Here is a 20,756-nt window from a genome sequence, read left to right as displayed (position 1 = left end):
CTTCTGGAGATGCAGGGCAAATTCCACCGTTTGTAAGGAATTCTAAGTTGACCAGTAATACAAACGTTAAAATCAAACATTAGACTACACTATATTATTTCTTATTAATGTACAGTATATCTGATGAATAACAAAAATTTAATGTACATACATTATGTATGCATGCATTGGTGTGAGTTTCATGCTCATGAGTATGTTGGTAATATTGGCATTCACGAATGATATAAAACAGATTGTCATGAATAGCAGACAGATATTGATGTGCACATGCTCAACGAGCATCACTGTGCCTGGTAAATAATGTGTTTTATGATAATAACATGAGTTTACTATTAAAATAAATATGGCTCATATTGCAACCCCAGCTTTCTTAATGCTATTCCCTGAAGTGGACTATGGCAATATGTGACTGGCACTGGTACACTTTGGAAATTCATTTACTGATAATATGACTGAGGTAATATGTATGGATTTTTGAGATGCATACACACCATACTGTGTGTTACAAAAGGGGGAGGACTAGGGGAGGAAAATGATAGTGAGAAGGATAAAGTTAGACTATGGAAAATGAATCTCTTACTCTGTGGGGCATCTGTAAACAGCAGTAATTTTTAACAGGGGCCTCTTTCAGTGGCATCGGTTTCTATAGAAGGGAGAGGTGTAGAGAAAAGACTATTAGCCTGGCAAAACGCCAGAAGTCTCAATGATAGGCCTCTACACACATTACAAAATCTAACATATAGTGGCCCCAAAAATCATTTGGACACTTAAGCCATAATTAAGATTGTATGAATCTCTTTGTATTAAATAGCAAAATATAAAAACACAAGCACACTTTTTAAAGCAAAACATTAAAAAGAAACAATAGACAGGCTATATTGTTCTAAATTAAGACAAACGTATTTGCACACTTTCTGGTTGTTAAACTCAGAGGAACATGTGATGAATTATACAGTAAATGTGGTAACTCAGAAAAGACACCTGTGTGAATTGAGGGGAACTGACTTCATGCATCCACTTAAAGGGGTAGTTCACCCAAAAATTTAAATCCTCTCATCATTTACATATGCCATCTAAGATGTGTATGACTTTCTTTCTTCTGCTGAACACAAACAAAGATTTTTAGAATATCTCAGCTCTGTAGGTCCATACAATGCAAGTGAATGGTGATCAGGCCTTTGAAGCTCCAAAAAGGAGATCAATTCAGTACAAAAGTAATCCATATGACTCCAGTGGTTTAATTAATGTCTTCTGAAGCAATCCAATTGGCTTTGGGTGAGAACGGACGAAAATAAAACTTCTTTTTCACTGTACATCTAGCCATTGCAGTCTCTAGGCACGATCATGATTTCAAGCTTGACGCACAGAGCGCTAGATGGCACTATAGGAAGTGTAATCGAGTCTGAAATCATGATCACCAAGGAGACTGCTGTCAAGATGTACAGTGAAAATGGGAGTTACATTCAAAACCAACTGGATCACTTCAGAAGACATTGTTTAAACCACTGGAGTCTGATGGATTATTTTTATTCTGAATTTATGTCCTTCTTGGAGCTTCAGAGACCTGATCACCATTCACTTGCAATGTATGGGTCGACAGAGCTGAGACAGTCTTCTAAAAATCTTTGTTTTCAGCAGAAGAAAGTAAGTCATACTCATCTGGGATGGAATGAGAGTGAAGAAGGAGGAGTAGTTTATTTTATATAGCGACTTTCTCAAGCTCAGGGTCGCTTTACAATTTGCATATTGCATTGATACAGTTTGATTGATACAAACCACACACACACACACACACACACACACACACACAAAAGTATCAAGACATCAATATCAAGTATCTGTTAAATCTGAGATGGTAAGTCAAAATGTGTAGAAAAAATATATGTTTTTAGTTGAGACTTAAAAGCAGTTAAAGAGGAGATATTGTGAAGATTAAGAGGTAGTGAGTAAAGTATGAGAGAATTTTCATTTTTAGGTGAAATAACTCTTTAATATGACCTTGGGACCTGTAGGTATTACAGATACTTGGTTTGATATTTTGTTATCAATTGCAATGAGATTCATCCGTTTTAAGTGTGGCTTAAATGTCCAAAAGTGTATAACTACTTTTTGGGGTCACTGTAGCTAACTTTACAATGTGCAGATGTACAGAAGACCAAGATTGGATTGAACGGTAAAGAATTGAAATGACACATGAATAGGCAACAGTCATCTGATGTTAGTGCAGTTTAAGGCCCCTCTTGAGAGCACTCTAAATAGCATCCTTCAGAGGTGGGGGTGAAGAACTCAGGAGCCATATTCAACAAGACACGTTTCAGTTGTTTACTAACATGGCTGCCACATTTGAACAGGGCTTAACCAATCATCCCCTGTGTCAATGTGTATGAAGGCACTGTGATTAGATAATGTTGGACCATCTGATCCATAGCGGCCATGTTTTTACTCAACTGAAGAGCAGTCGCTGGAGTGGAGGTTGTTTTTCTAGAATGGTCAGTAAAAGGGGAGTGACCTCAGCACAGAAGCATATGGAACTGCGAGGAACTCAACAACAGACATAAAGAAGCAGATGGGAGAAACAATAGAAGAATTTCATCCCTACTGGTAGTGTCTGATATGCAGACTCGATCTAAAGTTGTGGCAATGGCCATTTAAAAAGCCCTGGTTTTCAGCAGAGATAGTCTACATGTTCTAAAGATTACTCTTTGTAGGTAAACATCAACCCTAGGTGAGATATTAAACATTAGAAGCTCTTTAAAATGTATTCTGTGCCTGTAGTTCTTTCTGTAAATCTTTATGAAACATTTGGCTCCTGACTTTGTTAAACAAAGAACATATCCACTGATCTTTTCTTACCACTAGGTGAGGCAGGTGCTGGCCAAGTGCAGGCTCCATGACTGGCACTTACCATGTGAGGGAGCTGGATGTTGGCCAGACTGTTGATGAGTGACTGGCTGAGGTTGGCAAGCTCATGCAGCAGTGAGTCATTCTGCTGCTCTATGGCCTTGTTTTCCTCCTCAATGGATTTGAGGTTGGTCTCCATGGTGGTGATCTGGCAGGAGAGAGAAAGGCACGTCTATGAATGAACACATGGCCAAACGTCAGTGTGATAGACGACAACTGTTCTTACTTGAGTCCTCAATTTTATCATGTCTGACTCTACTTGATTGTTTGACTCGTTCAGGTCTTTGATTTCCTCATCCAGTTGTTTAATTTCCTCATCATTTTCTATGCCTGGGAGGGAAAACAGAGAAATCCGCTTTGAAAAATAATGCAAACTTGTGTTATTAATCCATGTTCACCATTGATGTTGCGTAAATTACTTTAAAGGAATAATTTACAGAAAAATTTAAATTGTCTCATCATTTACTCAACCTCATTCCATCCAAGATGTGTATGACATTCTTTCTTCTGCTGAACACAAACGAAGATTTTTCAGATGAAAATATCAGCTCTGTAGGTCCATACAATGCAATGGAATGGTGACCAAAATTTTGAAGCTCCAAAAAGCACAAAAACTCTGCATGAAAGTAATCCATATGACTCCAGTAGTTAAGACCATGTCTTCAGATGCGATATGATAAGTGTGGGTGAGAAACAGATCAATATTTAAGTCCTTTTCTACTATAAATTCTATATAAATTAAAAAAATGAGAATCGCCAAAAACAAAAGAAGAGTGGAAAGTTATAGTAAAAAGGACTGGTACCCAATTACTTGCATTGTAAGGAACTACAAAGTTAAAATATTTTTCTGAAAATCTTTGTTTGTTTTTAGCAGAAGAAATAAAGTCAAACACATCTGGGATGGCATGAGGGTGAGTAAATGATGAGAGAACTTTAATTTTTGGGTGAACTGTTCCTTTAATTTCATAATGAATTCTAGAATAAAAAATTGTAAAAGTGTGTACCTTTGCTCGCTCGCTGCTTGATTGTGAGCATTTCAACTCCTGTCATTCTAGCCTTCTTCATAGCAGATGTGGCACGGGGACACCCAGACAGACTACAAATGTAAAAATACAAAACAAAAATTAAATGGATAATGCTTGATTCTCCAATAAAAAAACCTTCTGCTATAAAAATACAATATATGTACAGTGGTATGACCTATGACATTCATGTTATATAACGGCCTTGCTGAGAAATGCTCACACACTAAATCGCACCTCCGGTGGGTTAGGAAGCTGCCACTGACGTGGCCTGAGCCGTCACAGCCTGGGGTGGGGCAGGTCATGCCGTCTGTCTTGCCAGACTTCCAGGAGAAGGGTGCTCCATTCACATAACCGTCCTTCTGACGCTTGGCGGCCAGTGGGCAGCCGGATGCGCTGCGGTGGGATGCATATTTCCCTGTCACATGACCCTGGCCATCACAGCCTGGCACAGGACACCTGAAGACATTGAGCACAGAGAGAATGAGTCAGGGCGAGCAACCATGAACACACACACACTACACACACAAACAAACACATACAGTGTCTATATTACTTGACGAACTTGTGTGGAAATAAGATATACGGGTTTGGAACAACATTATGATGAACAGATGTTGACAGAATTTAAATTTTTGGGTAAACTATCCCTTTAAGTCCTCCTGTAAGTTACTGCAAGCAAGAGGTAGTCAGAGAAGTGGACACATGCTGAAAGGTGTTGTTGCCTTTGACAATTGATTCAAGGAATTTAAGGAAAATGCACCTGATTGGCTCCTGGTCATCCTTGTCCTCCTTACTGTGCATAATTTTAATACCACTCTTCTTTGCCCGGGGACAACCTGACAGGCTTTAGAGCAAGAAACACATTTACCAATAATGCCAAGGACTCCTCACAGAACTTACTGTCCTACACAACTTTGAATCCACTGGTGGGCAAAATGGTATGTGAATATTAATTAAGATTTTAAATGTATTAGTATATGCTATTGGTTTTCACCTTCTGTGTGAGGCGTAGTTGCCTGTTATATGCCCAGAGCCATCACAGCCAGGAGTAGGACACCTGCAAGCAGGAAAAACATGGAAAAAAATGTGTGTACCTCAGACAGACCTCATTTCGAGGGTCAACTGAGGTGTGTAACAAGAGCGTGAGGGCTTACTTCAGATCCTGGGAGTTAGATGTCATCATACCACGCATGCATTTGTCAGCCAGTTGGCAGCTTGATAACCTACAGAGAGCATTTAAGATAAATAAGGCATTGTACACTAGTTTCACTGTGTTATTAAAGGTACCTTAAAACGTTTTACTTTAAAGGCGCACTGAGTAATTTTTCCTTCATTAAAAAGTTAAAGACAATTTCAGTAGCCAAGCTGTTTTATTTCACATGGAGCGGGTCACCTCATGGGGGCCGACATACTGAGATCACATGACTAGAAAAATAATATACTGCTTTTTCTTATTCTCCCCTCTGATCCTACACTTTCACTCACAGAATACTTTATTTGTGGCTGACTGCCATCAATTAATAGCGCATTTCTACAATGGCACAAGTAAACGCAAATTTTTGCTTTTACGTGATGCTGTGTGTATGCCACTAGGTGTCAGTATAAGTCCAAGACGACTGCCATAAACTGACAAACAAAAAATGCACTTAAAATGTAACTTTACGCCCTTTTAACTACTAAAATTTAAATCAATCAAATTAATGTTAAATGTTAAAATAAACAGGAGAGTACACAGGAGAGATCTTCTAAATAAAGTAATATCTACATTTGGATCTCATAATATTTATTTTACAAAAGAAAGTCTTTTTGTCATCATTTGCCTTAGGTTGTGTGCAAAATAAAATGTCCTATGACATGTAGAGTCATAACCGTTCTATGTAATACATCATGCTTATATAATGCTAAAATATCATTTGTAAACAGCAAGGAATACTCCTTATTCAGTGCAGTTGCTTACGTGAGGAGCTCCTTCTTGCTCTCCTTGCAGGGGGCATATTTATGTTTGGGGCTGGGGAGGGTAACCTCTCCAGAATACTGCTGCTCTTCCAATAGATCATGAAAGGGGTCCAGGTCATCCTGGAAATGAGGACACAGAGAGAAAATATTGAGATTTCAATGTGTGATATGATGCAGAAGTATAATACAATGGTCTGCTGGTAAAAGCATAATATACAGTATTGAGGATATCTTGTAATTAAAACACAGAGTACAAAATTACAAAGCCTAATTTACATTTATAAAGTTTCCCAATAAAGTACTTGAAATATCAATTATTCAATAAAAAAAATAAATAAATAAATAAAAAAAAAAAAGCAATAGTCTTGGGGTAATTAATGTGTAATTAATTAAAAACAGACGAAAAGGGGGGCCTGGGTAGCTGACTACCACACCTGGAGTCGCGAGTTTGAATCCAGGGTGTGCTGAGTGACTCTAGCCAGGTCTCCTAAGCAACCAAATTGACCAGGTTGCTAGGGAGGGTAGAGTCACATGGCGTAACCTCCTCTTGGGTGCGATTAGTGGTTCTCACTCTCAATGGGGTGCGTGGTAAATTGTGCGTGATTCGCGGAGAGTAGCATGAGCCTCCACATACTGGGAGTCTCCGCGGTGTCATGCACAATGAACCACGTGATAAGAAGCACAGATTGACTGTCTCAGAAGCGGAGGCAACTGAGACTTGTCCTCCGCCACCTGGATTGAGGTGAGTAACCGTGCCACCACGAGGGCCTACTAAGTAGTGGGAACTGGGCATTCCAACTTGGGGGGAAAAGGGGATACATTTTTTTTTTTTTTTTTAAAGAGACGTAAAAACCTTTTTGAAACAATCTCCAGTGAAGTAAAGGCATGCAATACCAGCAGGGTCAACTAGATGGCCTCTCAGTACTTCACATGGAACAGTCCACCTCCCTTACAGCACTAAAAAGGGCTAAAATCCGGCTTCCCCAACCAGCCAATTTACTCTTGAAGGTGAACCTTTATAACTTTAAGACCCCCCACTTTAAGAAATGACTTAATTCATCCTCTCTTCTTTTAGGGATATAATAATTATATTATAAAGAGGTTTATTTCCGTTGCAGCATGACCAACAAACATTGTAGGCAACCAAATAAAATTACAACTATAAAACCAAGCAGAAGCCTCTGCCAACCGTTTGCTATCTACCAATATTCGCCAAATCAGTTAGGGCAAATATCACATTACGTAATTAATATTCACTATGCAAGAAATGCCACAAAAATTAAACTGAAGAGAGAAATCTAAGGAGAAAAGGCGGGTACAGAAGAAAGAAAAATTTTCTTTTTACAGAAAGATTACACTCTTTGTACTGTTTATACTGTATTTAAAAATAGAACAATGTATTTGCTGTTCAAAAACTCTTAGATACAGATACAGTTGTCTAATTCTCCAATGCGACAAAGACAATGTGCCAAAAAGATTGTAATAGCCATCTAAATTCACTTTATATCAAGTGACACAACTGCTGCAGTCAGTCTCCAGGCAGACGCAAGAGGTGTTAGGGGGGCGGTACCTCCTTGTGGTCCTCGTCCAGGCGTTTCATCTTGGTGTAGTCCACAGGCAGGTCCCAGCACTCTGCCGTGGTTATCTGGTAGCAGTGGCTGTTAAGCAGTGCTTGCCGCTGGGGGGACATTGGCTGCAGGGGGGTCAGCACTGTTCCCCCACTACCCTCCCCCAACCCTCCAGCCTGGTTCAAATCAAGGGTTCCGTTCTCATCCCCATCTCTATCATCAGGGCTCTGCCATAGGAGAGAACAGAGGGAAGAGGATATGATAATTAAGAAAGAGGAAATAATGAAGAGGTTAAAGTATGAGGAAGAAGCTGAGATGCACATAATGCATTGCGAGAAGCTCAGTGAAAAAATAAAGCCAAGAAGGCTGACAAGCGAGAGAAATGTAGATTATAAGTATAGCCTTTTCAAAACTGTAAACTATTCATAAACAACAGTTTAAAAAAAAACGGATTAAAATTGACTATTTTACCCAATAAGTATGTCTCAATCAAATAAATTTACATTTTACACAATACTATTTTCCACGTTGTTTCCAAAAAGGTGTTCCATGGTGGGCAGGTTGACCGTTAGCAACATAGCAACATGCTAATGTCATACTATTGGAATAAACTGTGAGTTGAGCACTATTTGTGTTGAGCGCTATTTGAATTGCATGCGCAGTTGTAATGTATGTTGAGCATTCTACATTGGCCACTTATGAGGTTCCAATTCTGTTAGTATCCTGCCTATGTAGGCAATAGGCAGTGAGGCAGCTCACTAGATTTTAGAACAGACTGAGAGAGATTGAGGCAGCGAGAATGACGACAAATGAGGAGGGTTACACAGGGGAAAGGATGGGAGGAGAATGGAGGATGGAGTGATAAAAGACAGAAATGAGAAGGAGCATCTTCTGTGCACTGCTCTACACCTCTATGCACAGCTGCTTATTAGTGAATTTACAGAGTCCTACAGCTCCTCACTGTTATAATGGGTGCCCAAGTCAGGGCTCGAACCCAGAGCTCTAACATGAAAGGATTGCAGTCTTATCCCCTAAGCTACTGGAGACACTTTTGTTCTTGGACCCAAATGCAGACACAAGGCTGGAGACAGAGTGTAGTTCAAAAGGCTGTCTTTACTGAACACAAAAGGTAATCCAACGGGAGATACAAAGGCACAAATCAGTCTTAGGGGAAAAGGCAATTCCAACAGAAATAATATAATCCACATGGAGAGGCACCAAAATAAGGTGAAAATTCAAAAGTTCCTGAAGTCAAAAAAATCTCAAAAAGTATAAGAACATAGAGGCATATAGCACATGGAAAGAACTGAGGCTGACTTACTTCAAGAGAAGACTGAGAAAATTACAACTGAAAAGACTGGGTTTAAATACAGATGACGAAACTAGGCACAGGTGAACTAGATCATTAATCAAACAGAGTGGAAAGAGTTCAAAAGTTCATTGCTCTCCCTAGTTGCCAATCAGGGAATTGTCAGGAGTCTCTCAGGACCCCCCCTTCTATGAAAGTCTCTTGACGTTCCCCTTGGGTGGTCAGGTTGGTGATGGTGAAACTCCTGGATTAGTTCAGGGTCCAGGATGTCCCGGGCTGAAACCCAGGACCGTTCCTCTGCTCCATACCCATCTCAATCCACTAGGTATTATAGCCCTCCACTAACCTTGGCGAGAGTCTAACAGACAATGGACTGTAAAAACAGGTTGGTCTCCAACAATACGGGGAGCAGAGGGGGTGGGGGGGATGCTGGCAGTAGGGGGCTGGTGACAACCCTCTTTTGTTGTGACACGTGGAAGGTTGGGTGGACCCTCATGGTTGGAGGAAGTTGTTGCCTGTATGCCACTGGATTAACTCTCTGCAGGACTTTGAAAGGGCCAATGTAGTGAGGGGCCAGTTTGTGGGATTCCACCCACAATGGAAGAACTTGTGTGGATAGCCAAACCCTCTGTCCCGGGTGAAACAGCAGATTTCATCTGTGTCATTGGTTGGCTTGTTGTTGTTGATGACATGAGGCTCGTAGTAAGGCTGACCTTGCTTTCCTCCATGTGCAATGGCAGCGATGAACCATTGACTCTGCTCAAGGTATACTGACCCCAGACTCTTGCTCTGGAAACAGAGGAGGCTTGTAACGACACTGAACTTCAAATGGTGACATACCTGTTGAGGAGCTCTTTAAGGTGTTGTGAGCATATTCCACCCGAAACAGTTCTTTACTCCATAAAGTGGGATTGGATGAAACAAGGCATCTCATGGTGGTCTCCAGCTCTTGATTCATCCTCTCAGTCTGCCCATTGGACTGAGGGTGAAACCCCGAAGAGAGGGTAACAGATGCACCCAGGAGTCTGCAGAAAGCCTTCCAGAACCAAGAAGTAAATTGTGGTCCACGGTCCTGAGGGATGCCATGTAGTCGGACAACATATTGCAACAGGAGCTTGGTTAAAGGTATGAAATGGCAAGCCTTAGAAAATCTGTCAGCAATAACAAAAATTACGGTGTTACCTTCAGATGGGGGAAGTCCCGTGATAAAATCAACTGAGATGTGAGACCAAGGTCGGGATGGAATGGGAAGTGGGAGCAACAACCCTTGAGGACGCATCCTAGGTGTCTTGCTTCAAGTGAAAGTGGGGCAGGCCGCAAAACTAATGAACGGATATCCTCCTCCATGGTGGGCCACCAAAATTGTCTCTTCAGAAACTCCAGTGTCTTTCCACTACCAGGGTGACTTGTCAGTCTCGAGGAGTGCCCCCACTGTAGTACTTGAGAACGAACTGATTTGGGAACAAATATACAACCTGGTGGGCCATTACCTGGGTCTGCCTCTGTCCTTTGAGCCCTCCTGACAATAGTCTCTATTCCCCACTGGATAGGTGCCACAATCCGGGTGCTTGAGAGGATCGGCTCAGGATTCTGAACTTGCTCTGGGGTATAAAACTGCCTGGACAATGCATCTGGTTTCTGATTCTTAGAGCCTGGGCGGTAGGACAAGGTGAAGTGGAAGTGATTAAAAACAAAAGTGCCCACCCAGCCTGACACGGTGTGAGTCGCTGAGCCTCCTGTATGTAAGACAAGTTCTTATGGTCAGTCCAGACCAGGAACAGATGTTTTGCCCCCTTTAGCCAGTGTCACCACTCATCTGAAGCCACCTTGACCGCAGCAGTTCTCTGTTGCCAGTGTCATAATTACGTTCACTGGGGGAAAGACGGCGGGAGAGAAAAGCGCAAGGGTGTAGTTTCCCGTCAGTGAGTGCTCATTGGGAAAGCATAGCCCCCACATCCACATTAGAGGCGTCAACTTCAATGATAAAAGGGAGCTCCAGTTCAGGCAGGGTAAGTATTGGAGCTGTGACAAAATGCTTCTTCAATTCCTTGAATTGCCTTGTCTGCCTCTGAAGTCCAAGAAAGCTTCTTAGGCAGACCATTAATAAGGGCAGTGAGAGGTGCAGTTATGGAGCTGAAATTCCAAATAAAACATCTACAGAAATTTGCAAAGCCCAAAAAGTGTTGCAGCTCCTTAACTGTGGTGGGGCGTGGCCAGTCAGTAACTGACTGAGTCTTGCAAGGGTCCATCTGGATGTGACCATTTGAGACTATAAACCCAAGAAATGAGACTGTGGGCCGGTGGAACTTGCACTTCTCCATCTTACCAAACAGGTGGTTCTTCAGGAGGAGATGTAAGACTTGTCTGACATGTTGCACATGTTTGTGGAGGCTCTTGGAGAAGATAAGTATATCATCTAAGTAAACAAAAACAAAATGATTAAGCATATCTCTGAGGACATCATTAATGAAAGCTTGAAACACAGCGGGGGCATTAACTAAACCAAAAGGCATAACCAAGTATTCATAATGACCACAAGGGGTGTTAAATCACCTTCACGAATATGGACAAGGTTGTAAGCATTTCACAGGTCTAACTTGGTGAAAATGGTCCCTCCCTGAAGCAACTCAAAGGCAGAAGTCATTAGGGGAAGTGGGTATCGGTTCCTAACAGTAACCTTATTGAGTCCATGATAGTCTATACAAGGACGGAGCCCACCATCCTCCTTCTCTCCCTAAGTCGGTTATCTACCCATATAGACAGATCAATTAGTGTCTCTAGATCTGCCACGGCCTCTCTGGAGACTAGTTCATCCTTGATAGTGTCAGAGAAGCCATGCTGAAAGGCTGCTGTCAGTGCTTCCATGTTCCACTTGCTCTCTGCAGCTAAAGTATGGAAGGTTATGGCATACTCAGCAACACTGAGGTTCCCTTGGTTGAGTCGTAAGAGTTGTTAGCCGCTTCATCTCCACAGACTGGGTGATCGAACACCTTTTACATTTCCTCAGTGAAAAGCTGGTAGCTAGAACATGGGGGTGTTTGCTGCTGCCAGATTGCTGTGGCCCAGGATAAGGCCTTCCCAGTCAATAGGGTGATGATGTAAGCAATCTTAGATCTGTCTGAGGGGAAAGTGGTAGGCTGCAGATTAAAGGTCAAGGAGCACTGAGTAAGAAATCCCCAGCACTTTCCAGCCATGCCATCACAGCATTGAGGAGCTGGAAGATGAGGTTCAGAACCAGCTGAAGATGGAGGTGAGGCAGGAGTGGTCAGTGGAGATTGAGACAGCACCGGAGCAGACTGAGAACCCAAGGCTGAGGGTGGTAGCAGGTTGGAAGATTGGCTGGTAAGGCTCTGCAGAGTATGAAGAATCTGGACAAGCAGTTGCTCATGTCTCCCAACTGCAGCTTCTTGTCTAGCCAAGACTTGTCCATGCCTGTCCATGGTGGATTGTTGACTGGTCAGTGCTGCCATGAGGTGTTGAAACTCAGGTGGGGTTTGTCCTGTGGTGGCTGTTGCAAGCATATCCAGGTCTGCTGGGTCCATGCTTTGGCTCAGTCTTGCTGTTATAATGGGTGCCCGAGTTGGGGCTCAAACCCATGAAAGGATTGCAGTCTTATCCACTGAGCTACTGGAGACACTTTTGTTCTTGGACCCAAATGTAAACACAAGGCTGGAGACAGTGTGTAGTTCAAAATGCTGTCTTTACTGAACACAAAAGGTAATCCAACAGGAGATACAAAGGCACAAATCAGTCTTAGGGGAAAAGGCAATTTCAAAACTTCAACAAAGGTATATAATCCACATGGAGAGGCACCAAAATAAGGGAAAAATCCCAAAGTTCCTGAAGTCAAAAAATCTCAAAAAGCACAAGAACATACAGGCATATAGCACAGGGAACGAACCGAGGCTGGCTGACTTACTTCAAGAGAAGACTGAGCAAATAACAACTGAAAAGGCTGGGTTTAAATAAAGATGACCAAACTAGGCACAGGTGAACTAGATCATTAATCAAACAGAGTGGAGAGAGTTCAAAAGTTCATTGCTCCCCCTAGTGGCCAACCATGGAATTTTCAGGAGTCTCACACTCACTACCTCTGTGCCTCATTCTCTCTCTCTCCCTCTCTCTCTCTCTTGTTCTCTTCCCCACTTCCTCCAGCCTGCTGCCTCGCTGTCCTTAAAGAGAGGTCATTGTCTTTCTCATGTACCCAGAAGGATGATGGGAGAACAGACCAGGCCTGGATCACAGCTGAAATCAACATTAATTCTACCTGTTTCAGTAAAAGAGAAAATAGACAAACCACTACCCCAGTGGAGGGTTATAATAGTTTCTAATTTTTAGTTTTTATGATTTGTCCATCTCAATTCTGTTCAGTCAGAACCACTTCCGTCAAATGAATACTGTTGGTTTTGGCGAAATGGTTCTGTTATGGGAAAACTCCCCACCTATCCATGGGGCCATGCATGGAAAGAGCAGGGAAAGCATCAAATTAAATTTTCTCTGATCATTAAAGGAATAGTTCACCCAAAAATGAAAATTTGCTGATAATTTACTCACCCTCAGGCCATCCAAATCTGAGTTTCTTTCTTCATCAGAACAGAATTTAAGATTTTTAGGAAAGTATTCCAGGCTTCTATGTCCAGCCAATGCAAGTAAACGGCCACTAATTTTTGACGGTCCAAAATGCATATTTTGGCAGAATCAAAATAATCCACACAACTCTAGTCGATAAATAAACTTCTTCTGAACCGATATGATTGATAATTTTTAGAAACAAAACAATACTTATATACTTTTTAACTACAAATATTAGCTTTTGTCCAGCTCTGGGAAGGGTGAGGTCACGACCTCTCATGTGACGTAAGCGTGTTGGCAAGGTCACGTGTGGAAGAGGAGCCAGGAAGAGCGTCATTGTTTACAAGAGAAACGTGCACAGACCATAGACCAAGCGCCGTCCACAAATTAAAACAGTCCAAAACAATTCTAAACAATGATGTCGGAGTATTTTAATGTTAGAGGAGAAGAGGAGATGGTGCCTCCTCCTCCATGCGTGACCTTGCCAACATGCTTACGTCACGCGAGAGGTCGTGACCTCACCCCTCCCAGAGCTGGATGGAAGTGAAAACTTATGGGAAGAATTGCAAAGAAAAAGCCACTTTTGAAACAGAAAAACAAAAAGAAAAGGTTAGAGTGGGCAAAGAAACACAGATATTGGACAACAGATAATTGGAAAAGAGTGCTATGGATCTTAACCCCATTGAGCTTTTGTGGGATCAGCTAGACTGTAAGGTGCGTGAGAAGTGCCCGACAAGACAGCCACAACTATGGCAAGTGCTACAGGAAGCGTGGGGTGAATCAAGTTGGTGAATCAAGAACTATAACACACTGAAGACAGATTTACAATAGATTGCGAGTCTGGAATTCCTAAGAGCACAGATTAATAAGACAGAACTAAAAGCAAAGAGCTGTCAAACAAGAGGAGCTGGGGTTGGAGGATGGTTTTAAGTGCAGCTTGCATCCATGCAATGGTAGGTAGCTGTGAAAACTTGGAGACTTAAAAACTCTATCAATTTTTATTTTTTGAACTAATCATCATGCATCAACCACTTAAGAAATAACCGTGTCAGGAATACTCTGCAGAATCAGTTGCAAGTTTTGGTTTAGTTTCAGCATTTTTCAGTGTTTACTAAGCTCAGTTTAGTTCATTTTTGTTTAAGGTTTAGTATTTTTGAGTTTCTTAAGTTAATACGTTAACTGATATCATTTAAATATGTTAAACGCAGACAAATTTCTCAATGTCGTCTAGTGTTATCGATATCTAGTGGCCTTTTCATGTTTAATGGAGGAGGGTTGAAAAGGTTTCAAATTTTATCATACATAATTAACATATTTACATATTAACAACTAAAACTACTTTTTTTTCTGGTCAGTTTTATTTGATTTGAGTTAGTTTTAGAGTAATGAAAAAATATTTTAGTTTACCTGCAGTCACGAAAATGTTTTCATTTAGCTTTCGTTTTAGTTTTCTTTAACTATAACACTGTCCCAGTGTTTCCTATGGAATACTCCAATACTGTGCAGTCATTATCACCATACAGATTATCTCAGAACTAGATGTGTAAGTAATGCAATCAGGGCTTGCTCAGACCATTAGGCTCATATGATGACCTTGAATCTAGCAGAGAAGACCTGCAGGAGCTCTCAGAAGCACCACTGTCATTCACCGTGGAGCATATGTGACATCGCACCCAGTGCAAATGAGCTTAGTATTACATTAACTGCATATAGAATGAAGAGAGGACCAGAGGTTTGCCTTGCATGACTCTAAACTGGCATGCCCTCTTTTTGACACACTACCTTTAGAATCACAAAGCACAGTTGTACTGGGAAAGGTAAGGGCAGAGAAAGTGATAATTATAGAAAGTGAAAGAAAGAGAGATAATATTACCATAAACAAGGAATAAACTGGCAGAAGTGTAGTCGACCCTCACCTGTGCCAGGAGCTCGGGCCCTTTCCCAGTCAGGCTCTGGGGCATCTCTCTGCAGCGCGTGGACAGGTTGAGGATGGCGGTGGCTGCCATGTGGGCGGCTTCCATGTCGTGTGTGTAGTCGAAGCTGCTCTTGCTGCAGGTGCTGCTGGCACTGCTTCCTCCCCCCCCACTGCCTCCTCCTCCCCCTCCTCCTCCACAGCTGAGACTGCTGCTGCTGCTGGGAGCGTAGCTGCTCGTGGTGCTGCTGGCTGGGCTTGAGGTCTTACAGTAGCGCTTGGCTACAGAAATACACACACATATGTCATGGTCACATATGCACAGGTTGAATGCACTTACTATTGTTTTCACAGATTCTAAAAGCCTCCAAAGATCTTGAGACAGACAAACAGACTGATAGATAGACTGATGGACTGATAGATAGATAGATAGATAGATAGATAGACAGACAGACAGACAGAAACCTACATATTTGGCTTATTAGATGATCTAATGTTCCATGATGAATGCAGTGAGAAACTGAGTGTGAGTGAGGGAGAGAGAGTAGAGGAGAGCAGGAGAGGGGGGAGAAAATGGTGTGACAGCGTATCTAGGTTTCACACAGAGGGCTACACACTGTTAACAGGAAATCTAAGACCTGTCCTGTACTAAAAGCATTTATACAGCATTTCTTTTTTATAGCCAAAAAAGGAAAATCCACTTTCATAGGCAAACTCTGCATATAGTCCAAACATCTGTGAAAAAATTCTGTTTAGCCCTATATACTCCAAAACTGGAGGGGAAGAATCCAAGTGATCTAAACAGCTGCTAAAATAAAATGAATACCACTTATATAAGATTTATACCACTATCCTATTTGATCTTATATTTCATCTCATTTTACGCCAAGACAAATAGCAATGCTGTCATTGCAACTAAACTGGCTGTAACTATTTGATGTTGCCAACTGAGTCTAAATGAAGTGCAGTTAATTCCTAACATTAATTAAATGTTATTCTCATTAATTTTTTTTTCCAGGCTTAATTTTCTTCATTTGTCTCATTTATCAAAACTGCATTTCTTTGATAAACCATACAGCAAGGAACATCACTTGCAAAAATGCTCATTAATTTCAGAGATACGGTACGTGTTCAGATTTCAATAACACTGTCTATATTATCACTGCAAGGCATGCTGTAAAGCTCCTTATGGGCAATCAAGACTGTCCTGATGTAATAACCATGAGTTATAATGAAAATGAGTTATTTTCAGTACAGCTAATGAAACCGTACCAAAATATCCCACCGAATTCTGTTGACAGGAAATCTCTACCATTTCTGTCATGGGCGTGAAATCAACTGCTACCATTTGTTAATTTGATTCCTTTACAAATGTAAGTGCACTCATTTATCAAGACCAAGACTACATTTGGGATCTACAATGCTGCACATTGCCCAATACCTTATGCATACACATTTTTACTATTTAAAGTGACAACAGAGTGTCTTAATGTATGAGCATCTTTGTCAGCCAGATAGTTCTAATGCTTCTTTAAGGCAGCATTCATAGTTCTACTCATATGTTCATAGAATCTTCAAAGATCTGCATTTGCTGGACAGAAACAATCATCCAAACATCATTTAATTATTTAAAAATTACAAATCCCTTCATTGGGTCTGTGTACCTAGGTTATTAATCATTTTAGAAGCCAATAAGTAGAGTAGGATTTCCAATAAAGGAGGACTGAACTCTACAACTGGCTGTGGAAAAAAAAATCTAACTAAAGATTTTATTATGAAATGGCCATTACTTCAAAAATAGGAAATAATTTATTTTTTAATGGAAAATACTGTGAGAAGGTCTGGCAGTACAAAACTAATTCTAATCTGATTTCCATCTGATCCTCTAGAGAAGGACCAGTTTATCAGCTCTGACTGTTGTCAATGTCTATAGCAGGGAAACTAATAATAAAAACAAGCTTACCATCATATCCCTTGGGTGAGGTGTCTCGCTCATGGTTCTTGGGGGTGAGGGACCTCTTGCCGTAGGCATGAGGCTGGTTGTCATAACTGCTGCCATAGTCAAAGCTGGTCTTGGAGTACTTCTCCAGCTCCTTGGCCAGGTTGGATCGCGGAGTGCTTGTGGGGACATTATTTTTGTACCCATACTGTGGGATCTCCAGCTGTTTCACGAAGCACATAGGCCTGGACAAATGCAGGTGAACCAATGTTAGGTATCACTGGACTAGAGATACTGTTTATTTTACTACATACATCATCATGCTTAGTATACTAGATGGGCAAATAAGTTAAGGCTCTGTGGAACTATCAAAACATTGCTCTGATTTTTAGAGCATCTCAACCAGCATGACATTGCAAAACCAGTGGTGTTTGAGTATGGGACAGGACTATCTGTTTTTTGACCAATGGCAGATGGGGGAGTATTTGGGAAATCTGTTTGAAACAGTCATTATTTTTGCAATTCCATTTAGTGATGCTAGTGGTGCAGAAATGACACTCTTCCCCGTTAAATTGAATTAATTTAGTGTTCCAAAACTAAATCATGTCAAAAGTTGAGGGTGAAGAAGTACCTCAAGACACGGTCTGATGCCTGGTTGGACTTGGAGCTTTCGCAGGGGTGATGTTTCTCCTGAACCTTTGCCATCTTCTCAGCTGCAGCTATAGGACATCCCGAGAGACTGCAACAGCAGAAAAGCAATTTATAAAGTGTTAAAATTACATTTCGTGCTGCATGTAAGAGCACACATACTCAAACACATTCCCTAGCAGTAGCAGAACTTGAGGAACAAAGTAAGATATAAGGGAATGCATAATAACAGCACATGGAGACAAGTCTGTCAGAAAGAATAGTCTGCTTTTTATGACTTTCTCTCAATACTGACTTCCAACATGTTTGCAAATCCTAGTATGCGTGTGTGCAGTATATAGGGATATTTATCTATAAATTATGCATTTCATGTGGCCTAGTTCTATAGTTGAAGGCAAAGCTTTGCAGATATCTGCTGGGCATTTCTGGCTGGCCGGCTTCAGAAAGCTTCTCACAGCGAGATACTGCAGTTATTTCACAAGAACAAACTGAGCTTCAGAGCATCCAGCAACGCTTCCTTGCTCTACTCTTATTCCTCGTTTCTCTCTCTCTCTCTCTCTCTCTCTCTCTCTCTCTCTCTCTCTCTCACTTACTCTTTCTATCTCCCTCTCTGTTTGTTTGTTCTTCCCTCTCCCTACAGTAGTTTCTGTCTCATTTCTCCCACTCTTCTGTCTTCTCTCTCTCTATGTGTATTCCATTGAATGGTTTGCCTGGGAACACTTTTCTCATCATCACCGTTAACGAAAACAAACAAAAACTAAATAAAAAAATGTGTTAACTGAAATAATAATAAAAAAGAACATTATTGGAAATACTGAAACTAACATGCATTTTCATGACTAAATTCATATAAAATTGACTACAAATGAATTTTAGTTTTTCATACACAGTATAAATTTGAAACCTTTTCAAACAACCTTCATTAAACATGAAAATCTCACTAGATAGCGATAATATTAGACAGCCCTTAGAAATTTAACAGTCTTCAACATGATTAAATGATATCAGTTAATACATTAACCATGGCCCAAAATTACAAAAACTAACATAAAAACTAAATATATTGAAAAACTAAAAATAAACTGAATCTAGACAACACTGGAAATAAATAAATACAATTAAAAGAAAGAGACAGAAACTAATAAAGACAAACATAAAGTAAAACAGAAATAAAAACGAAATAATTTAAAACTATAACAACCCTGTGTAATTACAAAGCATTTATTCACTGTCTAAAATAAAAATGCAATAAGTCAAACATACAATCACATACAAACACACACACACACAAAACCCCGCATTCTCAGTAAAAACACTGCAATTTCAGAAGCACATAAAATGTATAAGCACAGGGCACTTGTTCATATAAAGGAATGGAATGTGTGAAAAAGGTAAGAGACAGACAGAAGGACTGCTGTCAATATGCTGAGCTGCCATGACAACCACGAGATGAGGAATGTGTAGATATTTCATATATATATACTGTACAAGTGTGTTACATTCCCCTATTTTACATTTTGTTTTCCTCAGCTCAACCCATCCAATAGTGTGTATGTGTGTGTGTGTGTGTGTGTGTGTGTGTACTTGTCCCATAGGAGCTGTTCCATATAACATGGCCTGCAGCGACTTCGGGTGGAGTCTGCATCTGTCTGAATGCACACCATATGCACATAGAGGCACATTTTAACTGCATAATTGTGAATGTGTGTGTGTGTGTGTGTGTGTGTAACTGTGCAAGTATGTGTGGAGCTTTAATCTCATTCTTAAGTGAATAGATCTTGAGAAAGCTTTTCTTTTTTGTCTTTATGTAATACTGTGAAAGAACTAAGCTTCCTATATATATATATATATATATATATATATATATATATATATATATATATACACATACACACACACACACACACACACACACTAAAATGTAGAGTATATACATTTTTTTTTTTTTTTTTTTTTGTGGGTTTTATTCACCTAAGCAAAATTCTAATCTGATTTACAGGTATCAGAGAGCACAATGCAGCTTGCTTCAGGTGGAAATGGAACTCTGAATCTCCTGTCTGAATGTCAAAAATGCCAATGTGCAAGCAGAATATCTGAACCTGGAGCTATACATTTAAAAGCAAAGTGTGTATTTCTGAGCACAATATAACAATCAAATCAGTCCCTCTTCTCCTTCCAGAAAGCAAGGCTCCATCTAAATCCATGTATTCTTCATATTTCTTGTATAAAATGTGTACAATGACTGGAACATCAGACCCTCACAGTGCCTCCAGTGCCTTCTCTTCACATCCCTTGCAGCCACTCACCTGCGGTGGGAGTTCCTGTTGCTATTTACATGGCCGCGTCCCGAGCAGCCAGGCGTGGGGCACTTTAGAACATTCTCATACATTGCAAGAACTTGGACAAACAGAGAGGAGAGGGCGAGAGAAGGTTAGGAGGAACCAGAGTTAGTATGTAAGCCTTGTGTTCCATTAAGCAGAATGGGCTCAGTGACAACAGCATGCACAATGCTCCTTAAGAAACGTTACAGCTGAAATCAGTTAATCATAAAGTTAATCACGGCCAGACCATATGGTGAAAGAAGAATCTAGGCATGCAGTGTGTTAATGGCATGCACGTTGTGTAAAAGCATTGGCGTAAGAGGAAAATAAATCTCTCTACAATAATAATGGATTTATTTTTGGTGGATGAAATGAGTCTAGCCATTAGGTTGCCTAAAACACATCCAACAGAGCTATGTCTCGGGGCCTGCAGTAAACTGACTCATCAGAACCAGTCTGTGACATGCTCCTCATCCAATTAAAGGTGTGACTGGAGATAGGGATGAAAAAGCTGCTTTTCGTCTGAGAGATCAGTGCAACCACATGGGCTGTGTCCAATAGCTACAAAATGCTGCCTTTGTAGGAAGGCAACAAGACGAGCATGA

General features: G+C 40.8%; 1 protein-coding gene across 4 annotated transcripts in view; it reads right to left on the bottom strand.

Annotated features, from left to right (window-relative positions):
- LOC127410153 (myelin transcription factor 1-like protein) overlaps window positions 1-20,756 on the bottom strand; it is an 84,728-nt gene that overhangs the window by 3,173 nt on the left and 60,799 nt on the right. Inside the window, exons 9-22 of one of the 4 annotated variants that reach the window (XM_051645245.1) lie at window positions 20,137-20,227; window positions 17,814-17,921; window positions 17,207-17,427; window positions 15,248-15,525; window positions 7,453-7,677; window positions 5,884-6,002; window positions 5,081-5,149; window positions 4,921-4,983; window positions 4,687-4,770; window positions 4,161-4,382; window positions 3,906-3,997; window positions 3,128-3,231; window positions 2,906-3,049; window positions 581-643 (exon numbers count right to left, since the gene is read on the bottom strand). In XM_051645245.1, coding sequence (XP_051501205.1) covers window positions 581-643; window positions 2,906-3,049; window positions 3,128-3,231; window positions 3,906-3,997; window positions 4,161-4,382; window positions 4,687-4,770; window positions 4,921-4,983; window positions 5,081-5,149; window positions 5,884-6,002; window positions 7,453-7,677; window positions 15,248-15,525; window positions 17,207-17,427; window positions 17,814-17,921; window positions 20,137-20,227 — 1,883 coding nt within the window. Of the gene's footprint in view, window positions 1-580; window positions 644-2,905; window positions 3,050-3,127; window positions 3,232-3,905; window positions 3,998-4,146; window positions 4,383-4,686; window positions 4,771-4,920; window positions 4,984-5,080; window positions 5,150-5,883; window positions 6,003-7,452; window positions 7,678-15,247; window positions 15,526-17,206; window positions 17,428-17,813; window positions 17,922-20,136; window positions 20,228-20,756 lie in introns of those variants that run through there. The other 3 variants (XM_051645246.1, XM_051645247.1, XR_007892087.1) reach the window with 3 other exon arrangements.

Source organism: Myxocyprinus asiaticus, chromosome 19 (assembly GCF_019703515.2).
Source record: "Myxocyprinus asiaticus isolate MX2 ecotype Aquarium Trade chromosome 19, UBuf_Myxa_2, whole genome shotgun sequence".
NCBI classification, from domain to species: Eukaryota; Metazoa; Chordata; class Actinopteri; order Cypriniformes; family Catostomidae; genus Myxocyprinus; species Myxocyprinus asiaticus.
The sequence above is the reverse complement of the archived record's forward strand: the minus strand, read 5'-3'. Positions and strand labels throughout refer to the sequence as shown.